This window comes from Mastacembelus armatus, chromosome 9, assembly GCF_900324485.2.
Source record: "Mastacembelus armatus chromosome 9, fMasArm1.2, whole genome shotgun sequence".
NCBI lineage: Eukaryota > Metazoa > Chordata > Actinopteri > Synbranchiformes > Mastacembelidae > Mastacembelus > Mastacembelus armatus.
The window spans coordinates 12,415,031-12,433,948 of record NC_046641.1 but is presented as its reverse complement, the minus strand read 5'-3'; the positions used below and the strand labels follow the sequence as shown (position 1 = coordinate 12,433,948).

The following is an 18,918-nucleotide window of genomic DNA, read 5'->3' as shown; positions in this document are numbered from 1 at the left end:
TTCATAACAATTGAAAAAGTCTCCTATTCACAGTAGCATTCATTATGATTTAGTGTGTTGGACATCATTGACCCTTCATAGACATCAGCATTGTTATATTTTTATCTATAGTGGTACTGATTAAACTTCCAGGGTATCATTGCAACATTTCTCTGTGCTCTTCCAGGTGGTTACTCTTTAATGTATCTTGAACTCTTACAGATCTGGGAAAAATAGCATTTATCTATTATGCACCTTGGTCACTGAATAATTAGCTGAAAGAAATAAAGTTACCCACATTCATATGCTTTGTAGGATTTAAGGACATCATAAAGAATGTTGTGAAGGAGATGTGCAGTGTTTTTTCTTCAAACTTATTGTATTTATCTCAAAAATGGATTGTATATTGTGTTGTATCTGTTGAGTTTTAATATTGCAAATTTGTCTTGGTACGGCCTCGTTGGAAAAAGAGATCTTGATCTCAACATGATGACCTGGTAAAATAAAGGTAAAATGGAAAAAATATACTTGAGACACTTAAAGTAAAATTCACTTTGTACAGAAGGTGCATATCACATTAATGCACATTATATTTTTGGGTTAGAATTACTGATGCATCGTGTTCATGACTTTAATGTTGCAGTTTAATTAGGTATCATTTGAAGTATGTGACACAGCCCTTAGTAGCTGGTGAATTTCACACAATGGATCAATTACGTTTTATGATTGCACTGTATTTTGTTTAGTAACTAATGTTATCCAATAAATAGTGAAGGAGGACATGAGGATAGTTGGTGTGGGTGTGGAGGATACAGAGGTTAAATGGAGGCAGATGATTCACTGTGGTGATCCCTGAAAGGAGCAGCCGAAAGGAAGAAGAAGAAGAAGTGGAGTAGAAGTAGAATATTTGCCTCTGAAATATGATGAAATACTATTTCATACTACTACTTCATATATGAAGTCTCATATGAAAATATGTACTAAGTAAATTGAAACACTTAACTAAAGTACAAAATGTCGTTTGTGTCTCTGTAGAGAGTAAAGGAAAATTATGAATGTAACATTTGTGTCTCCAACTCAGGCATGCACAAACAATATTGGTTATAACTACCACAAGACTTACAATCATTTATTCTTACAGTAAACAAATTACTGTGTGTTGTGAAGAAGTAAACGAAATAGAAAGCTCAAACCAACGTTTTAAAGAATTAACATAAAAGTTTGTTAACTTGTTGACATTAAATCTAGTAAAAACTGACCTATTTTGTTTGTGATCAGTTAATACACGCAATAAATATTTTAAGCCAATGTTTTTAATTACATGTGTGACCACTTTCGATCATATTCAAAGTACTTATTAGAAAACGCAATAAGCTGAAGTGCCACCAAAGTGTGGTGCATTACAGTACATTCCTACGTAGCAAGACTTCTCCTCCAATCACCTTTAAGAAACTCTTCATTGTGCTCTGCTATTGGCTGAGTATAGAAAGTGGGCGGGGTTTTTGTACACGGCAGTGGAAACCTAGTAACGTCGGAGTGGTTGGATGTTGTGCGGCCTGTTGGTGTTTTCATGGTAGGGAAAAGGAAACGTTTCAAAGTATTTATCCCTCCTTGGACGATCGTGAAGGCATTATAAAGTCTCCGTCATATGAAAACGGTCTGCAAAGTTGTTGGAAATGACTTGATACGGCTAATGTCAGCTGTTTACCAGTAAGAAGCTAGCTAGCTAGCTAACGTTACCTTGTAAACATTCTGACGCTAACTAGCTACCTGTGTTAGCCTAATGTTTAATGTTGGTATCAGTCTCTGCAACAGTGTGTGGCATGTTTGTGTCATGGGCTCTTTACAAAGCATGACTTGGCCTTAACGAAACCTAGCTCGACGGGTTCATAAACCTAAATACCCGAAGGCAGTATTTGCTCTACTCTCTAAACCCTGTTGTTTGCAAGCAGGCCGCCCACGTGGTAACTTTCACCTGGGCGAGTTAATTTTAATAAGGCGTGGGTGGTAACTAGTCCGTTACGACTAGCTGTAAAGCTTCAACATCAGTTGATATTAGATCATGTCGATGGGGTTCATGGCATAAGCCACAGAATGAAAAGATAGAAGACCTGTGATAGGTTTCTTTGAGTTTTATAATGAAAGTTTTTGATTGAAGTCAGGAAGAAGACAAACCGGAGACCAGGAAGGAAACACGAAATATTTGTGAGTGCCCATGGCCTACTCCAACTACAGCACCCTGAGCAGGGCTCAGCTTACCTTTGAGTACCTGCACACAAATTCGTAAGTACCGCTTGCTGTTGATTAATGTGTCTGTGAACACACACATACAGAATGAAAGCGAATATTACAGATCAGCAACTACACATAGTTACAACATACAGTGTTATACCAGCTCACTAATGTGAATATTTTGCAAGATCCAGAGATGAAAAGGTTGCAAGAGATTACTGCCCCAACATTAATGTTTGGAATCTAAAATGTACTTTGAATAGATGATCAGGTGTAATCATGTTAAAACTGATCAGCTGTTGAACAAAGAAGAGAATATGGTATAATTTCAGTGTGTGTCCATTTGCATTTGATATGACAAAAATAGATTCTAAAACCACATACCAAAGTCACACTTTGCAGAAGTCCCACATAGTCATGTGATCCACAGCATTTGTATTCATTTTCAAGGGTAGTTGTAACAATGTCTGTGCACTGCAGAAATGAGGATGGAACTGAGGCTTTTATCTTGTCATGGCTACAGATCCCAAAGACTAGCATTCTCTCATGATGTAGCCTGACCTCTTAGACCATGCTAGATCATGCAGTGGTCCTTGGTGGTTGTCGTGATTCTGTGTGAATTTTTGTCATATACCAAACCTGATCAGCTTATGGTGGTGCATGTCATTACATTTGACACTTGAAGTAACATTTTTTTGTTATAACAAATAATTGTTTAATGTTCCCGGAGAAGTTTGAATACATGTTTATACTCAAGTAAGACATGTTTGTTGTTTTGTGATCTATTCTGTTGTCAGTAAATATTAATGGAGAAAATGCATTAGGGGACAAATTGTAGTATAGTCTGTCCTTGTGAGACTAAGTAGTTTACTGTGAACTACTTAATGTAAATCTCCTTGGTTCCACTGACGTCTGTCAATAGGCTGTGATGTCAATAGACTGTGAAACACAGATTGTGTAACTGAATAACCACCTCTCACAAAATATTCATGAGGTGTTCACATCCTTTCAATGAGTATCAGAACTATTTAGATACTTATTTAATATTGTGTATATAATATTTTGAATTAGTGAAATTGTCGGTATGTTTTCAGGACAACCCATGAGTTCTTATTTGGAGCCTTGGCAGAGCTTGTGGATAACTCCAGGTAGCTGTAATAACTTGCAATGGCACCTATGCCAATTGTTGAAATTAACTTTTTTTTTTTTGGTAATAAATAGAAAGTCTTACAGTTGGTTTGCTTCTTCCACAGAGATGCCAGTGCCACAAGAATTGATATATATACAGGTACACCTCAGAATGACTAATTGAGTGTCACACACTGAAGCATACAGGTTAATTAATTACTCCCAGTGTCGGTTTTTAACTTCCTGCTTTTCTTACAGAAAAACGTCCAGAGCTGCGGGGTGGCTACATGCTCTGTTTTCTGGATGATGGTATTGGAATGGACCCTAGTAAGTGTGATTTTATTACCTGAAAAATCACTTCAGGCTAGAGTTTGGTTCATAATTAAAGGTGCTTTGTGTGGGTGAATTGTGAGGTTTTCTGATGTTATATATGAAACTCATTTCCTTTATTAGATGAGGCAACCCACGTGATTCAGTTTGGGAAGTCAAACAAGCGGTCACCTGAATCGACTCAGATTGGCCAGTATGGAAATGGACTGAAATCGTAAGACCTGCACCCAATTGTTGTGTAACTATAGCGGTGTGCACTTGGTATACTAGTGTGTGAATATGATCAAAATGTGTGTGTTTTCACAGTGGCTCTATGCGTATTGGGAAAGACTTTATCTTGTTCACAAAAAAGGGTGACACACTCACTTGCCTTTTTCTGTCAAGAACTTTTCATGAAGAGGAGGGGCTGGATGAGGTCAGATTCAACTGTTGTGATTTTATTTTAAGATTGTACCTTAACTTACCATGAAACCCCCGTTTGTTGTTGTTAGACTTTCTCAAGATTCTCTGGATTTTTGTACTTGAGGCTTTTGATCCTCTCTCTAGGTGATAGTGCCCCTCCCCTCCTGGGATCTGAAGACCAAGGAGCCACTGACCTCAGACCCAGAGAAGTATGCCATAGAGACCGAGCTGATCTTTAAATACTCACCTTTTAAAAGTGAACAGCAGCTGATGGAGCAGTTCAACAAAATAGAAAGCAGTAGTGGTAAGCATATGAATGTATTCCCTTTTTAAGAGATTAATATCTTTATGTTCAGCATTCAAACACTGCAATTTAAAATTTATCTCCTGAGAGCGATGCTTAAAATCTTTGTGGTTTATGTTATCTCTGTCTATAGTTGTAATTTTTGATCATTTCTTTTTTAGTAAGTGTAAGGGTTGAAGAATGACATGATTAATATTAATTGTCATGCTTTTATCTTATGTTTTGTTAAAAGGTACACTTGTGATCATCTACAATCTGAAGCTGATGGACAACAGAGAACCAGAGCTGGATGTAGAGACTGACCATCAGGACATACTGATGGCTGGGACACCTGTTGAAGGAGTGTGAGTAGTAGTGGCAAAAGGACATTACATTAGCTTTTTTGAGGCTGATTCCATTGATCAATAATTTTGTGAATGACAAGGGTCGTGGTCTTCCCATCTCTCACAGAAAGCCGGAGCGGAGGTCGTTCAGGGCGTATGCTGCTGTTTTGTACATTGACCCACGCATGAGGATTTTTATCCAGGGACATAAAGTCAGGACTAAGAGACTGTCCTGCTGCCTTTATAAACCAAGGTAATATAATAACACACTTTTGCACTTTTGAGTGTGTTCCAGTGACAAGATTTCATTGACATTTTTGTTTTGTTGTCAGGGTTTATAAATACTCATCCACTCGTTTCAAAACCCGTGCCGAGCAAGAAGTCAAAAAGGCAGATCACCTCGCTAAGATTGGTGAGTCAGTGGTATATTCATTCATGTTTTATATTTGTTATGGTTAACGGTTTTCTGTTTTTTCAGCGGAGGAAAAAGCCAGAGAGGCAGACAGTAAGCGTGTGGCTTTGGAGACTAGATTAGGAGAGGACCTTTCAAAAGAGTCACGGGTAAGCCGAAAATAATATGTGTGTTAATGTTTCAAATGTTAATGTTCTTGTGTCCATGTAAACAAGTGTTTAAACCTAAAACTGGCAGCATTTTGTTTTGTCTATATTCTCAATTATAATGAAACGTCTAAACTGGTCTCTCACTTATTCCTCCTCCTTTTCTTCAAGGCACTTCTGAGAAAGGTTCAGGATTCAGCCATGATGCTCCGACGGGATGCTGACATGAAGAAAAGGATTCTTGAAGCCAAGCAGAAGTATGCCAAACAAAACTATAACATTTGATTTCTCTTATGTAAAAAAAAGTATCTTATGTAATCAAATTATTTTTTTTCCTCCCCTATGTAGTTAATTAAGAAATGCACCTTTTTGAACTCTTACAAATAAATATAACTGATGTGCAATTTTTATCTGAATGAAACAAAGGAGAATTAAAAGTTGTTGTTTGCAAGTAAGGAGAAGAGTATGAGTAACAGTGACAGAAATTAAAAGATTGTCCAGCAGAGAAACCCAACATTTTATTTTTGCTTGGCTTTGTCTATGTCCTCTCAGATTTCTATTCTGCCCTATTCCTCAGAGCATTAAAGGAGCCCAAAGAGTTGAATTTTATATTTGGAATTAACATTGAACAGAGGAACCTGGATGGGATGTTTGTATACAACTGCTCTCGTCTCATAAAAATGTATGAGAAGACAGGGCCCCAACTGGAGGGAGGCATGTGAGTAAAATGTACAGTGAGTGAAAAGTGACAATGTTTGAATGACAAAATTGTTTTACATGCATGTCTCATCTGTTTTAGGGCCTGTGGTGGTGTGGTTGGAGTAGTGGATGTCCCATATTTAGTGTTAGAGCCAACTCACAACAAACAAGACTTTGCAGATGCTAAGGAGTATCGACATTTACTGAAATCCATGGGAGAACATTTAGCTCAATACTGGAAGGACACCAACATTGGTAGGTTTTCCTGAATCATCACATTTCCATTTATTAACAAGGTATTAGCAAATTATCTGTAAAAATCAAGTCATCCATTCAGGTTAGTCACTAATTGACAAGCTGTTGAAGTTGAATCTTAGCTGTTACAAACCTGAATAAAAGGCACTTATTGTTTCTTCGTTCGGGTCGGTGTCCGTTTAAAATCAGCAATGCGTTCCTGATTACTCTCCATTGTCGGATAGCTTATTTTCAAAAGTTTTTAAAAATTCAGGTGTGTGTGTGTGTGTGTGTGTGTGTGTGTGTGTGTGTGTGTGTGTGTGTGTGTGTGTGTGTGTGTGTGTGTGTGTGTGTGTGTGTGTGTGTGTGTGTGTGTGTGTGTGTGTGTGTGTGTGTCCGTCCGTCCGTCCTGCAGCTCAGAAAGGTATAGTCAAGTTCTGGGATGAGTTTGGATATTTGTCTGCCAGCTGGTCTGCACCGCCATCTGCAGAGCCAAGGTACAAGAGACGTCGGGCCATGGAGATACCACTTACTATTCAGTGTGGTTAGTCACAAGTGCATACACAGACACACACATACGCATGGAGAGCACACACTTTGAGACATACTGTAGTTTAACATACTTACCTATTTCCACAGACTCTGGTTCTGTTTTGTGTTTTCAGATAAATGTTTAAAGTGGAGAACGCTGCCTTTCCAAATGGATGCTGTGGACAAACGCTATCCAGACAGCTGGGTGTGTCTCATGAATCCTGACAGCACTCAGGATAGGTACACACAGATTGTTGTTTCATACAATGTGTGTTGCTAATCATGCTATATTTTTAATTCATGTATTCATGTGTTTCATGTGTCACGTGGCATTAATGTCACTGTGTCACTACAAACACTGTTCCATTCATACACACTCTATGTATTTTTATATATATATGTGTGTGTGTGTGTGTGTGTGTGTTGTGTTTTCAGATGTGATGCTCCTGAACAGAAACAGAATCTGCCATGTGGTGTTCTGAAGAAAGACAAGCCATCAGCTGAAGACAAACAGAAAGAGCTGGCAGAGAAAATCAAACAGCAGCAGGAGAAACTAGAGGCCTTGCAGGTACATCATTCATTTCCTGCCGTCTCTCTCTCATTCTGTGCACATGAGGACGTAAATATTGTGTTTCACTTTCTCAGAAAACCAACACAATCAAATCTGCAGCAGATGTAAAGAAGCTACCACTGGAGGTCAGCATGAAACCAACAGAGAGCTCTTCTCAGGTAAACATTCATATTTGGTGTTACAAAGAAATCCCAAATTCCTAGATTTAAAAAAATATGTATTAAGCAGTTGTGTGATCAGGAACTCACATCATTAATGCAATTTGGTTTAATAACAACTACACTTCTTGGCCAGTGACTTGTTCCAACCATATGTTTTTCTGTCTAATCCTTCTGTTGGTTTAGGCAAATAGGTCTTCAGAGAGGTCCACAGCACGTCCCCGCTCTCCACCACTCCCAGCTCACCTAAAAAATGCACCAAGTGTCCCTCCATCTCGCACCACATCTCAACGCCCTACCCGGACACCTGCTACTCCCCCACCACCATCCAAAGTTGAGCCATCCAGGTCAAGAGCTGTGGCAAAGGCTTCATCAATTGCAAAGCCATTATCAAAACCTACTACCAAAACACCCCCACCCAGCCGCAACTCACGGGTTAGTTTCAAATTTTAGGAAGTTTTCTACTGATATCACAAAATATCAGTAGAAGGTTTTGTTGTTGGAACTATTGTGTAACATAGCTGCATTTACAAGAAAAACCCAAACAGAAAAATATTGTCCATCTCTTTCCACAGACATCTGGTAAAGCGTCAGCTGCCAAACCAGTAGCTGCTGGACAACGCAAAAGAATAATAGAGGAGGAAGAAGACGAAGAAGCGGAAGAGGAGGAGGAGGAGGAGAAGGAAGAGGGGGAGGGGGAGGAGGAGGAGGGCAGTGAGGAGGGCAGTGAGGAGGGCAGTGAGGAGGAGAGTGAAGAGGATGAACCACAGACAAAGAAATCCAAGATGGCTGCAGCAGCTGGTAACCGTGGGAAAGTGGTAGAGAAGGCTCCAGCCGCCAAACGTGGCAAGTTGGATGAGGTAAACACAGTAGGGCTCATCTGAGAGTAGATTCTTTTCTGCATCAGGTCAGAAACACTGCAGTTTATATTTCTAATTGTAGTGAATATATACCAGTAACAAATGTTTGACAAATGACAGCTAGCTGGGTGTATATAATGGGATCCCTAGCAACTCTACATAAAACACTCACCTGTTCACCTGTGTGTGCTAGACTGGGTGTGGTGCATGGTGCAACATGCTGTGAAGACTGCTCTTATGGTGTGTTGCTGCTCTCTCTTTTTTCTGCAGTCTTTTGGTTGCAGCATTGTAATGTCAGCATCCTTTGTAGATGAAGTGCAAAGTGTTAAAGTTACTCATATTCCACCCTTTTCATTAGAGTCTTAAATACCAAAGTGCAATAATAAGACATGCTACTCTCTGTGTGCCTGAATAGGCTCTAACTACCCTTTGTCTTGTGTACTTAGATGTGAAGTTTAGTCTTTATTTTTCTAAATGGAAAAATAGTAGTAAGCCTTGCTTAATTAGCTTCCTACAGTATTTGGATGGCTGGAAAGACATAATAATATTAGGCTCATACAGTGAGGAAACGAGGGAAGTACGTACCTTCTTGGGTGGCTTAGTCGGTTACTAGATCTCCATTCAGAGGCCATTTGTTGACCTTGCAGGTTAAAACAAACTCACAGCCTGAGAAGAAAGGGGTTTCTGCCACTGCCACACCAACCTCTGTTGCTAAATCCATTTCCACACAACAGCAAGGGGCTAAAGCCAAGGTAGCTTTACTCAGTGCGTCTCTCTGCTGTCCCCAGATAAAGCTGGGCTGCATGTGCTCTCACAACTTCTAACAATCATGACAACTAGACTGTTTTTCTGATCGGGGCAAATTGTCAGATTATCATTCTCTTCTGATAATCCTCTTGTAGTTGAGGTCATATTCTTCTCTAACAGCTCTCTGGACGTAAGCATGCTATTCTCACCTACTGACTGAGGAGGCTTTCACTTCTTTCTTTAACACGGATATAAAAATCATTTCTTTTAACCACTCTCTGGCTTTTCAGTACATGTTGTTTTTCTGACTGCTGTGGTGGTAATGATTTTGTTTTGTTTTGCAGATACCTGAGAAGGTTCCACAGCAGGAACCAGAGAACAAGACTAAAAATGCTCTGAAAGGTCAGAAAACAGACTGCTCTACAACATGTCTCGTATACAGATGTGGAAGAAGAAAGCACTAAAAGCGTTTAGTGTCATTTCTACCTATATATTTTTTTTCTACAGATAAGGGTCTGTTGGTGGAAGTACGTGTCAATAAAGAGTGGTACACAGGAAAAGTCATTGCTGTGGAGGCAAATAAACAGAGCGTTCGCTGGAAAGTTAAATTTGACTATGTACCTCGATCCACCCCCAAAGACAGATGGTAAGATGTTGTGTCTGTGTTGCTGCATTCTGGGGCGACTTTGTTGACCCGCCAGATAGTTAATATCCCACATGGATATGTGTCTATAAAGGGTATTTAAGGGGAGTGATGAGGTCCGGTTGATGCGGCCACCGTCTCCAATCTCTCAGACACCTGACACCCAACAGGAGACAGAGAAGGGGCTGGCACCCATGGAGCCGGACACTACACAACCTGGAACCAGTCGAGAGGTGACTGACAGCCTGGTCACCATGTTGAGGTGAGCTGGTCACAGTGGGCTGGTGCTGTTTCTACGTTACAGCAGCCAGGGTACATGAATCATTCCTCAGTAAAGTGTCAAAGCACTGTGATGTGTTCACTGTGCTGTTCATGTTTCCAGAACAATGCTGCGTTACTTCTTCCCTCCTGCTTTTCGGATTCCAAAGGACGATGTTAACAGCATGACAGCGGAGGAATTGGTGTCCTTTCCTTTGGTGAGCTTCAGCTTCTTCACATAGCATTTCCTTCAGTTTGAGTTGTAGATAGTTTGAAATGGATCAAGTAATTCTGTAATTGTAATTCCTTCAATGGCCCAGTCAAATCCCAGACTTGATTGATCCATAGGCTGTATTTGAACCTAAAATTAAAAAAAAATATATAAAATGTTTTACATTGAAAGCAATAAAATGTGTGATAATAGAATGTGTTCTTAGTGTTGCGTTGTCTTGTCCAATGTATTGACTGCTGATGTATTAATGTGTTTTTCTTCCTCCCTTTAGAAAGAGTATTTCCAGCAGTATGAGTTGGGTCTTCAGTCATTGTGCAACTCCTACCAGAGCAGGGCTGATGCCAGAGCCAAAGCTGTTGAAGAGAAGAGCAACACCACTGAGGTCAAACTGAAGGAGGCAGACGAGAAACTACAGAAACTCCGAACGAACATAGTAGCACTCCTGCAGAAAGTACAAGAGGTAAGATGGCTTACTGATTAATCTGCACTACTCATTATCGATGGTCTAAGCAATATATTTCTTATGTTTGTTTTACAATTTTAGGACATTGACATAAACACAGATGATGAGCTTGATGCCTACATAGAGGACCTCCTTACCAAGGGTGATTAAGGACAGAAAAGAAGAGGAATTTAAAAGAGAAGAGACCATGGGCATGGCATACTGGCAGATTTCATTTAGGCCATTACTTGCAGCAGACTCCCCAAGAGCTCATGGGTAATTGGCTGTGAATATTTGGGGATATTATTGATCCTTTGGGTTTTTAAATCAGATTCATATAAGTTTGTTCTTTGATTCTCATCGTTAGTCTATAGACCAGTGTATTCTCTGACTTTGGGCCAATTCACAGGTGTTTCTGCATTGTTTGGTAGCCTTCTGGCCTCTGGTTTTCTTCTAGTCTTTTTTTTTTTATATATATATACCTGCTTATATATGTTAATCCATCTTCAAACCATTCTGTCCTTATTGATCTTTGAAAATATTTGTGTAGGTTTAATACAGTTTATTCTCCATTTACATAGTCAACTTAAGCTATGACAAACTGTAGACTACATTTGTTTGCCATTTTGGTCCATTGTCATGTCAGGTGAAAATTGGAAACTACTAAAAACCTGGGCCTGACTAGACTGTACAGCATTAATATTTTGTACACTACAAACACGTCAGTGTTGCACATTACCTTCATCCATACTAGTCTGCCTAACAAGCAAATAAAGTAAATGTTTTATGGTTGGGTGATGTGCCACACCCACAAACAAGAACTACTTACTGGGTTTTATCAGTATGAGTATTTCATCCCACCTGTGTTTAAACTGTAACTGTTCTGTGTTTTATTTTCAGGATAAAAAATGAGCAGATAATGGAAATGTGTGTTCATACTTATTCGGTGCCCGTGTCTATTCATTTCAATATATTTTAACCTGTCATGGAAATGTTTTATTAAACAGTGCATGCTTTCAGTCTTTTTCTTTTCTTTTCATTTCTTTTTGGAACAAATGATTCTGCATTTTTGGAAAATCTTTACCTAAAACAATAAACCGGTTCAGCAACACCTTTGATGTGCGTACATGTGTGTGTTAGTTTGATGTGTATGTGCTAAATAACAACATATTGGTTTTGCAAAATTATGGTTTACATTTTGGACAGTTAAAATTTTGGACTCTATTTTCTTGAGAAAGGACCATTCACATTAAAGGTAAATAAAAGTTGAGTAGAATTTTGTTTCTAAGTGAGTTTCTTGAAGCCAATGTTACATTTTTAAAAAGCAAGTAAAACAATCTGCAACAATTATTTTTGAAAAGTGACAGAAATGTGATTCTTCTATGTAATTTGAGGGAACTGACCCTTTGATTAGGAACGGGACTTTTACTTTGGAGGTGTGGCGAACAAATACACATACAGCTGAGCTAACGTATGGAAAGTCCGGTTGCTGTTTCTTCTTCATCTGCACAGGTCTGCGACACTTGTGAGTCTGACTTGCATGTTATTGAGTTTTATCAGAGAAGTTTTCATTGTGAACACACTGAAAGTAGTTGCCGAAAAAAACGCTACAGGAAAGCTCCGCAGTGAGATAACTCGGAGCTAGTGTGTTAGCTAATGTTGTGGAGCTTGGGTCACTGATCGCAAAGTGATAAATATACTAATCTGCTGAAATTGGACTGTGCATCTTGTCTTTTTTTCCCCGCTATTATTAAATCACATAAAGCCCGAGGATTGATCCAAATGAGACACTGAGACAGGTGTCGTGCCAAAGTAGTTATCCCCGACAGGAATTGTATCCCCTGCCGCGGGAGCGCGCATGCATTCAGGGTGAAGCCTAACAACCTGGGTTGTTAGGCTTGAATTTTAGCTAAGCTAACGAAAAAAACAGTAACACTTGGATGCTTTAGTCATCGTATTGAATATAGTTATTTTTCTGCAGGATGTTTTCTAATGTGTCTTTTAGTTTGCTTATCTTTCTATCGAAACTTATTCTAGCCATTGTCAGCGATATGTCAGGCTGTAGCCTGTTTTACGTCTTTGTCGAGTTTGTCACACTGAGATGTTTGGTCCCTGTTTGGAAGCTACATTCAAACACGTTGTGATCTGATCTTTCTTTCAATAGAATATACTGAATCAAGTAAGGGGACTGTAACTTTAGCCATAGTGAAGGAAAGTTGTCCAAAGTCTCCATTGTTAAGAAGCATGATCAGAAATGTGTAAAGAATAACATTCAGGATGTTTGAGTATCATTTGACATCATGGAGGGGGGGATACAATTTATGTCAGGTGGGAAACAGCATCTGAAATAATCTGTATCCCCCTGTAACGTCATATTATGCAATAATATGATCGTTGTGGTCATTCAGAGTAATTCATAACAGTATCCAAAACTAGACCTCAATTTATTATGCAATTAAAAGTCGGTTATACAAACAATTGTTGTTGGCAATGTGATGTGTTTCTTGTAGGTTTGTTTATATTTCCCGTCGAACTCGATTTTATTGTAGCTGTTTAACCTGCAGGCCTTGATTCAGTATATTCTATCGAAAGAAAGATCAGATCACAACGTGTTTGAATGTAGCATCCAAACAGGGACCAAACAATCTCAGTGTGACAAACACGTAAAACAGGCTACAGCCTGACATATCGCTGACAATGGCTAGAATAAGTTTCGATAGAAAGATAAGCAAACTAAAAGACACATTAGAAAACATCCTGCAGAAAAAGAACTATATTCAATACGATGACTAAAGAATCCAAGTGTTACTGTTTTTTCGTTAGCTTAGCTAAAATTCAAGCCTAACACCCTGAATGCATGCGCGCTCCCGCGGCAGTGAAATCAATTCCTGTTGGAGTCAACTACTTTGGCACGACAGATCATGTGCTCTGTAATGTTGGACTGTAGTCGCTAGTTATATAAGATATTTATATAAGATATGTGTGGCCATTGTCCACATTCACCCTGTCATAACATTGGTTTCTGTAGCTGAGATGTATTTCTATTTTTAAAATATAATTTCTAAGTAAACATCATTTATAGGTAAAGATATTGTTTTTTAGCCAGTCCTGAATGAAACCAGTCCTTCTCCCAAACAGCCTTATCCTGAATGCTTGTAGGCTTCATGCTGGTTCTCTTTCCTCACCTCACACTGCAGATCTTGAGCCATGTCAGTGTACACAGCTCTCCTGAACCGCAGTGTAGCTGCAGGCTGCAGCAGGGTGTGGGGTGCTGCTCCTCGACCTCTTCTCCACATCAGATCTGCCAGTGTAGCAGAGCCGGGCACAAGAAGATCTGATGACGAACAACTGTGGGAGGCATCAAGCTTCTTGCCGTTCTCCAGAGCCAGGATTGGATCTTTCTTTCAAGAAACCCCGGTGCTGAAAAACCCATTTCTGGAGGATGCTTTGCTCAGAGGGTACCTGAGGAGACACCTGCCCCAGGGGGTGAGCAGGGAGCACTGCATGGCTTGTGAGAAATATAGAGAGGGACCTGGCTGCAGGCAAAGGTGGCAGATTCTGGCACTGGGTTAACCCATCCCAGTGAACCCATCAAGGTTTACTATCTCCAGCTTCTACTGTCAATTTCCTGCCAGTGTCAGCAGTCTGCCATCTTTGTCTGTAGCCAGGTCCTCTTGGAAAAACAGTTCGACATATACAAAGCATGGTAAAAAAGCTACTAGACAAATTGCTGCTTTGTATTAAATTATCAGAACCTCAGTTTCAGTTCTGATGTACATATTTATCTTTTTGCTGCTGCAACATCAGGTAGTTCACTTTCTAAAAGCCAATAACAAAGCAGTTTTTGTTTGTCATCCTTATGTTAGTTCCAAACAGCTGGATGACATCTGTATTTTCAGGCAAATAATTTATGTGACTGTATCTGTATCTTCTTCACAGGCAGTTCTTTCAGATTTGTGTGCATTTGGAGAGCGGGTAGCGATAGAGGTGGATAAGTGGGGTAGAGAGTGTGAGGTCAACCCTCCACGCTTAGTGCACTTTGACCCATGGGGGCGCAGAGTGGACCACATTGTGACCTCCCCAGCCTGGAAACGCATGAAAGACCTTTCGGCACAGGAAGGACTGGTTGCCATTGGTTATGAGAGGTCATTTGGAGAGTGGAGGTTAGGAGACAGTTGCATTTCCTTTTTCAGTTTAGCTCATTTGCAGAATTTCAGTTCAGTAAAGAAGCTTAAAGAGAGAAAGAAAGTCAATTTTGTAAAAGCTGTGTGTGTGTGTGTGTGTGTGTGTGTGTATGGTTTTCCAGTCGTGTGTACCAAATGAGCAAGCTGTACATCTTCTCACCCTCCGCTGGTCTGTACACCTGTCCACTGGCCATGACTGATGGAGCTGCTAAAGTCATCCAGGTGTGAAAAGCACATTATCTGATGAAAAGTAAATTGAGCATCTTAAATCAACACCATCGTTATTTTGACTGCAAAATTAACAATAAATAATATTCCTTTAACAGTAGCTGCATTTATATTCACTTAGGAAAACAGATTGTTGGTTTTCTGCAGTGACCTAAATCTCTTTAAAGAAAACAAGGAGCATGTTTGTCTTTAAAAAGAGCACATGACAGAGACAGTAATGTGGCAACACTCCAGTGAAATGATACATCATGTTTAATAGCTTTGTGTGGGTGTGTCTGTGTACAAAGTCCATAGGTGTTTCATGGCCTGTGGATGAAGCCTTCAGTCGTTTAACCACCCGTCAGTCAGAACGTTTCTGGACGTCTGGACAGTGGATGACTGAAAGACAGGGAGGATCTGATGTTGGTTAGTAGTGATGTTCACATTTGTTCTCAATGAACCAGTATCCCCTTACAGATCAGAGGACACAGTAAACCTGTGGTACTTGTTGTATTTCAAACAGTTCGTAGTTCATGACAAAGAAAAACTCAAATGTCCAATAAACACTAATATTCAATGATAGTTCATTGTTGTGACATGAGTTGTCTGAGAGAGTAGCTATTGTAATGCTTCATGAGTTGCCTCTAATTTCCTTTCGTGTCCTCAGCGACCGGCACAGAGACGGTGGCTGTTTCCCAAACAGACGGTTCATACAAACTACACGGCTTCAAGTGGTTCACTTCTGCTACAGATGCGGACATGACTCTCACACTGGCCAGAGTGCAGGACAGAACGGGGGCAACCACACCTGTACAGCTCATTTCTTACACCTTACATTTTCCTCTGTCATTAGTCATTACTCTCCTCGAGTGACATGCAGAGTGAAACCATTGGACTTTATGTGCTTGTCCCACAGGGCAGCAGGGGTTTGTCTCTGTTCTATGCAGAGGTGAGTCGAGACGAGGACGGTCGGCTGAAGGGTATAGAGGTCCAGAGACTGAAGGACAAGCTGGGTACAAGACAAGTACCGACTGCTGAGTTGCTGCTGGACGGCCTGCCGGCACACAGGGTCGCTTACATGTTATTACAGTAATAACAAATTGTAGCTTTGTTCTCTGGTATGTTTGCAGATATGATTAATGCTCCACACTGGGTCAAGTACAGCTCATATTGTTTATTTTAGTGCCTGGTGTTTTTCTGCTAAGTGGGTCAGTCTACGATAAGAAAGAGTTTTAACAAATCGGTATCGACCACTAAAAGGGTAGACCTAGACCAAGACTAACAAACCTTGATTTTCTATGTCATCTTTCAGATTTGTATGGCTAATTTCATCTGATCTGTGTTTAAGCTGTGACATTTTTCTTTTCATGTGTTCTTATTTAAAAACTGCTCATTTTAAGGATGCAGTTTCTTACCAATCTAATATTTTGCATAAATGTAAAGTGTAACAGTAAGCATACTCCATCACTCTGTCCCAAATCGAAATTTCTTACTAATTCTATACAGTATATATTACACACTACCCCCCATAATGTAGCGTTTTAGCACATTATATGAATACCTTACATATTTTACCGTTGTATACAAATGGGACTTTATTAAGACTTATGATTGTTTTCCCCAAGACAACTGTTTTTCTAGGTGTTAGCAGCTCCTCCTTTCCCTTCTGCATCGGATTGTAGGAAAATGCTCACTTGTCCATGAATAGCAGACTTAAAAATCAACCTCAGATAAATATTTAAAAGCCCTTGACGTATTCATTCCTTCTCTGTACTTACAGATCTCTGAGGAAGGGAGAGGTGTTCCCTGCATAGCTAACATGCTGACAATAACGAGGATCCACAACAGCATCTCTGCAGCAGCTGCAATGAGAAGGCAGGATATTACTCTTACTGCTGCACAGCGTTCTGCACTGATCTCTTAAAAGACTCAGAAATAAGCTGATTAAGTGTGTTTGTGTGCGTTCACAGGGTGGTCCAGTTAGCTCGTGATTATGCCACTCGCCGCACTGCTTTTGGAAAGCTTCTTAGAGACCACCCACTGCACATGCAAACACTCGCTAGGATGGAGGTCAGCTGACGGGGGGTGAACAAGTTATTCAAACTCTGTACAGTGTTACCCATCATGCCTCATGATGGGTTTTGACATGGACAGGTAGAGACTCATGGCGCGTTCCTTCTGTCGATGGATGTGTGTCGTCTACTGGGCCAAGAGGAAAGTGGAGTGGCAACCCAGCTTGATACACACCTCCTGCGTCTGCTCACGCCTGTGGTCAAACTGTACACTGGGAAGCAGGTGCACACAGCTTGTACAAGTGTGTTTTGTGAGAGTAAACTGTCCCAAAATCAGCCCGTACTATCCTTGTTTTGTTTTGTGTGTCAGGCGGTGGCTGTGGTGTCAGAGGGGTTGGAAAGCTTTGGTGGTCAGGGCTACATCGAGGATACTGGGTTGCCTGGACTACTTCGGGATGCACAGGTGAGGTTAATACCAACAAATAAAAAGCTACAGCATTTTCCATGTTTTGTCATTTTAAAGCTTACTTGTCTCTTCCTTCTGCAGGTGTTAAGTATATGGGAAGGTACAACAAACGTTCTGTCTCTGGATGTTCTGCGCTGTGTTGCTCGTACCTCAGGAATGGTTCTTCACGCATACTTTACCCATGTCAAGGTACATTAGTAATCCCTTCAAACATGTTCAGTAACTAAACGTCTGACAGAGCTGAACAAAAATGCTGCGCTTGTTTTCTTCTCCCTATAGTCCCTGCTTGCAGGTGTATCAAGTGTATCCACACTGGCTCCAGCTGTAAAAGCTGTAGATGGTGCACTGTCACAGCTGCAGATGTTTGTTCAAGAAGCAGCAACCAGAGAACCGGGCTACTTGGACCTGGCAGCCAGGGACCTGGCATACAGCCTGGCTCGCATCTACGCAGGTTGATACCACTCAAACAGACGTGAAGTTAAAGCTTTAATGATTGCTGAGTCAGTCAACAGTACATTTATTTGCGCCTGCAATTTTATTCTCTCAGTTATCTGTGTGTTTACAGGTGCCCTTCTCATTGACCATGCATGCTGGAAAGAAGCCTCCGCATCTGACACCTATGCAGCTCTGAGGTAAAAAAAAAAAAAAAAAAGTGAATTTATTTTGTCTAAGGTTTACAAAACCAAATGTTGCATTCATTTGCCATATATGTCTCATTTTCCTCTATCAGGTGGTGTGAACAGGACTTGTGTCCTGTGGTGACTAAACAGGCCAGAGGCTGCTACGATCCCAGCACTCCACCACTTGATTCTGCACTGGTGTACGACCAGCCGGCCCAAGACTGAACGTTCACTGAAAGTGGATAAATCTGTCCTATGATTTGCTATTTCTGTGCCTCAAAATAATATCTGATTTTATAGACAACTGAAACCATGATTTGGTGGACAATAACAGTCCAGTTCAGAATAAGCTTTGCAGTGAAACTGAAATATGAGTTTCTAATTAGGCTACAGGTTTCTAATTACAGAGCAGCATTTCTGTGATTGTTTTTTATATTTAATTCTGTATAAAAATTGTCTGTAGATTCACGGTGTTTGCAGTAGATGGAGGATTTTTGGAGGTCTGGATGGTTAAAAGGTGTGAAGTAGATAAATAAAACACCTTCACAGCAGTTCTCACTTTCACAGGTAAAAGACTTTACAGACGAGGTAAGCAAAGATCAACAGACCACCACATGGCCTCAGATCAAGTAGAGCACAGGTCAATGGCACTCATACTATTCTGGATATCTGCTGCCTTCCTGTACCTTTGGAAAAGCCTAATTTACAAGCTAATGGGTGAGCCTTTAAACTGAGACATCTGGTAAATTTGCACAACTTATATATATATGTATCTTCTGATTGTTGAAAATGTAAATT

At 40.2% G+C, this 18,918-nt stretch overlaps 2 protein-coding genes across 7 annotated transcripts; both read left to right on the top strand.

Moving 5' to 3' along the window:
* The first annotated feature begins 1,482 nt into the window (after positions 1–1,482).
* Positions 1,483–11,650, top strand: morc2 (MORC family CW-type zinc finger 2). Of its 5 annotated transcripts, none has more exons than XM_026322734.1 (28): positions 1,483–1,552; positions 2,138–2,262; positions 3,306–3,359; positions 3,465–3,499; positions 3,598–3,666; positions 3,793–3,883; positions 3,976–4,084; positions 4,216–4,375; positions 4,608–4,719; positions 4,826–4,951; positions 5,031–5,110; positions 5,177–5,259; positions 5,428–5,513; positions 5,834–5,974; positions 6,056–6,210; positions 6,605–6,733; positions 6,855–6,960; positions 7,156–7,288; positions 7,366–7,449; positions 7,636–7,884; positions 8,025–8,309; positions 8,957–9,061; positions 9,401–9,458; positions 9,564–9,702; positions 9,794–9,961; positions 10,082–10,175; positions 10,461–10,649; positions 10,734–11,650. In XM_026322734.1, the coding sequence occupies exons 2-28, from the start codon at positions 2,195–2,197 to the stop codon at positions 10,800–10,802; spliced, it is 3,177 nt and encodes a 1,058-aa protein (XP_026178519.1). In that variant the 5' UTR covers positions 1,483–1,552; positions 2,138–2,194; the 3' UTR covers positions 10,803–11,650. The 5 variants fall into 5 exon arrangements, with proteins under 5 accessions (XP_026178519.1, XP_026178518.1, XP_026178522.1 ...); XM_026322733.1 differs by having other exon boundaries at positions 1,501–1,689; XM_026322736.1 differs by having other exon boundaries at positions 1,519–1,552; positions 2,142–2,262.
* A 422-nt stretch (positions 11,651–12,072) lies between these two features.
* Positions 12,073–18,893, top strand: LOC113139485 (acyl-CoA dehydrogenase family member 11). Of its 2 annotated transcripts, none has more exons than XM_026322773.1 (15): positions 12,073–12,156; positions 13,829–14,117; positions 14,571–14,794; positions 14,938–15,037; positions 15,331–15,448; positions 15,690–15,832; positions 15,939–16,091; positions 16,803–16,897; positions 16,993–17,092; positions 17,177–17,317; positions 17,405–17,497; positions 17,582–17,689; positions 17,780–17,951; positions 18,066–18,132; positions 18,231–18,893. In XM_026322773.1, the coding sequence occupies exons 2-15, from the start codon at positions 13,839–13,841 to the stop codon at positions 18,343–18,345; spliced, it is 1,908 nt and encodes a 635-aa protein (XP_026178558.1). In that variant the 5' UTR covers positions 12,073–12,156; positions 13,829–13,838; the 3' UTR covers positions 18,346–18,893. The 2 variants fall into 2 exon arrangements, with proteins under 2 accessions (XP_026178558.1, XP_026178559.1); XM_026322774.1 differs by having other exon boundaries at positions 12,096–12,143.
* The last annotated feature ends 25 nt before the right edge of the window (positions 18,894–18,918 follow it).

What these genes read in the sequence shown, in the direction of transcription:
- morc2 (XM_026322734.1), top strand. Translation starts at nt 2,195, where the DNA reads ATGGCCTACTCCAACTACAGCACCCTGAGCAGGGCTCAGCTTACCTTT. An exon ending in ATTCTTGAAGCCAAGCAGAA is followed by an intron (nt 5,514 to 5,833) that starts GTATGCCAAACA and finishes CCTATTCCTCAG; the next exon opens with AGCATTAAAGGAGCCCAAAG. An exon ending in TCCTGCAGAAAGTACAAGAG is followed by an intron (nt 10,650 to 10,733) that starts GTAAGATGGCTT and finishes TTACAATTTTAG; the next exon opens with GACATTGACATAAACACAGA.
- LOC113139485 (XM_026322773.1), top strand. Translation starts at nt 13,839, where the DNA reads ATGTCAGTGTACACAGCTCTCCTGAACCGCAGTGTAGCTGCAGGCTGC. An exon ending in ACGGCCTGCCGGCACACAGG is followed by an intron (nt 16,092 to 16,802) that starts GTCGCTTACATG and finishes CTGTACTTACAG; the next exon opens with ATCTCTGAGGAAGGGAGAGG. An exon ending in CATACTTTACCCATGTCAAG is followed by an intron (nt 17,690 to 17,779) that starts GTACATTAGTAA and finishes TTCTCCCTATAG; the next exon opens with TCCCTGCTTGCAGGTGTATC.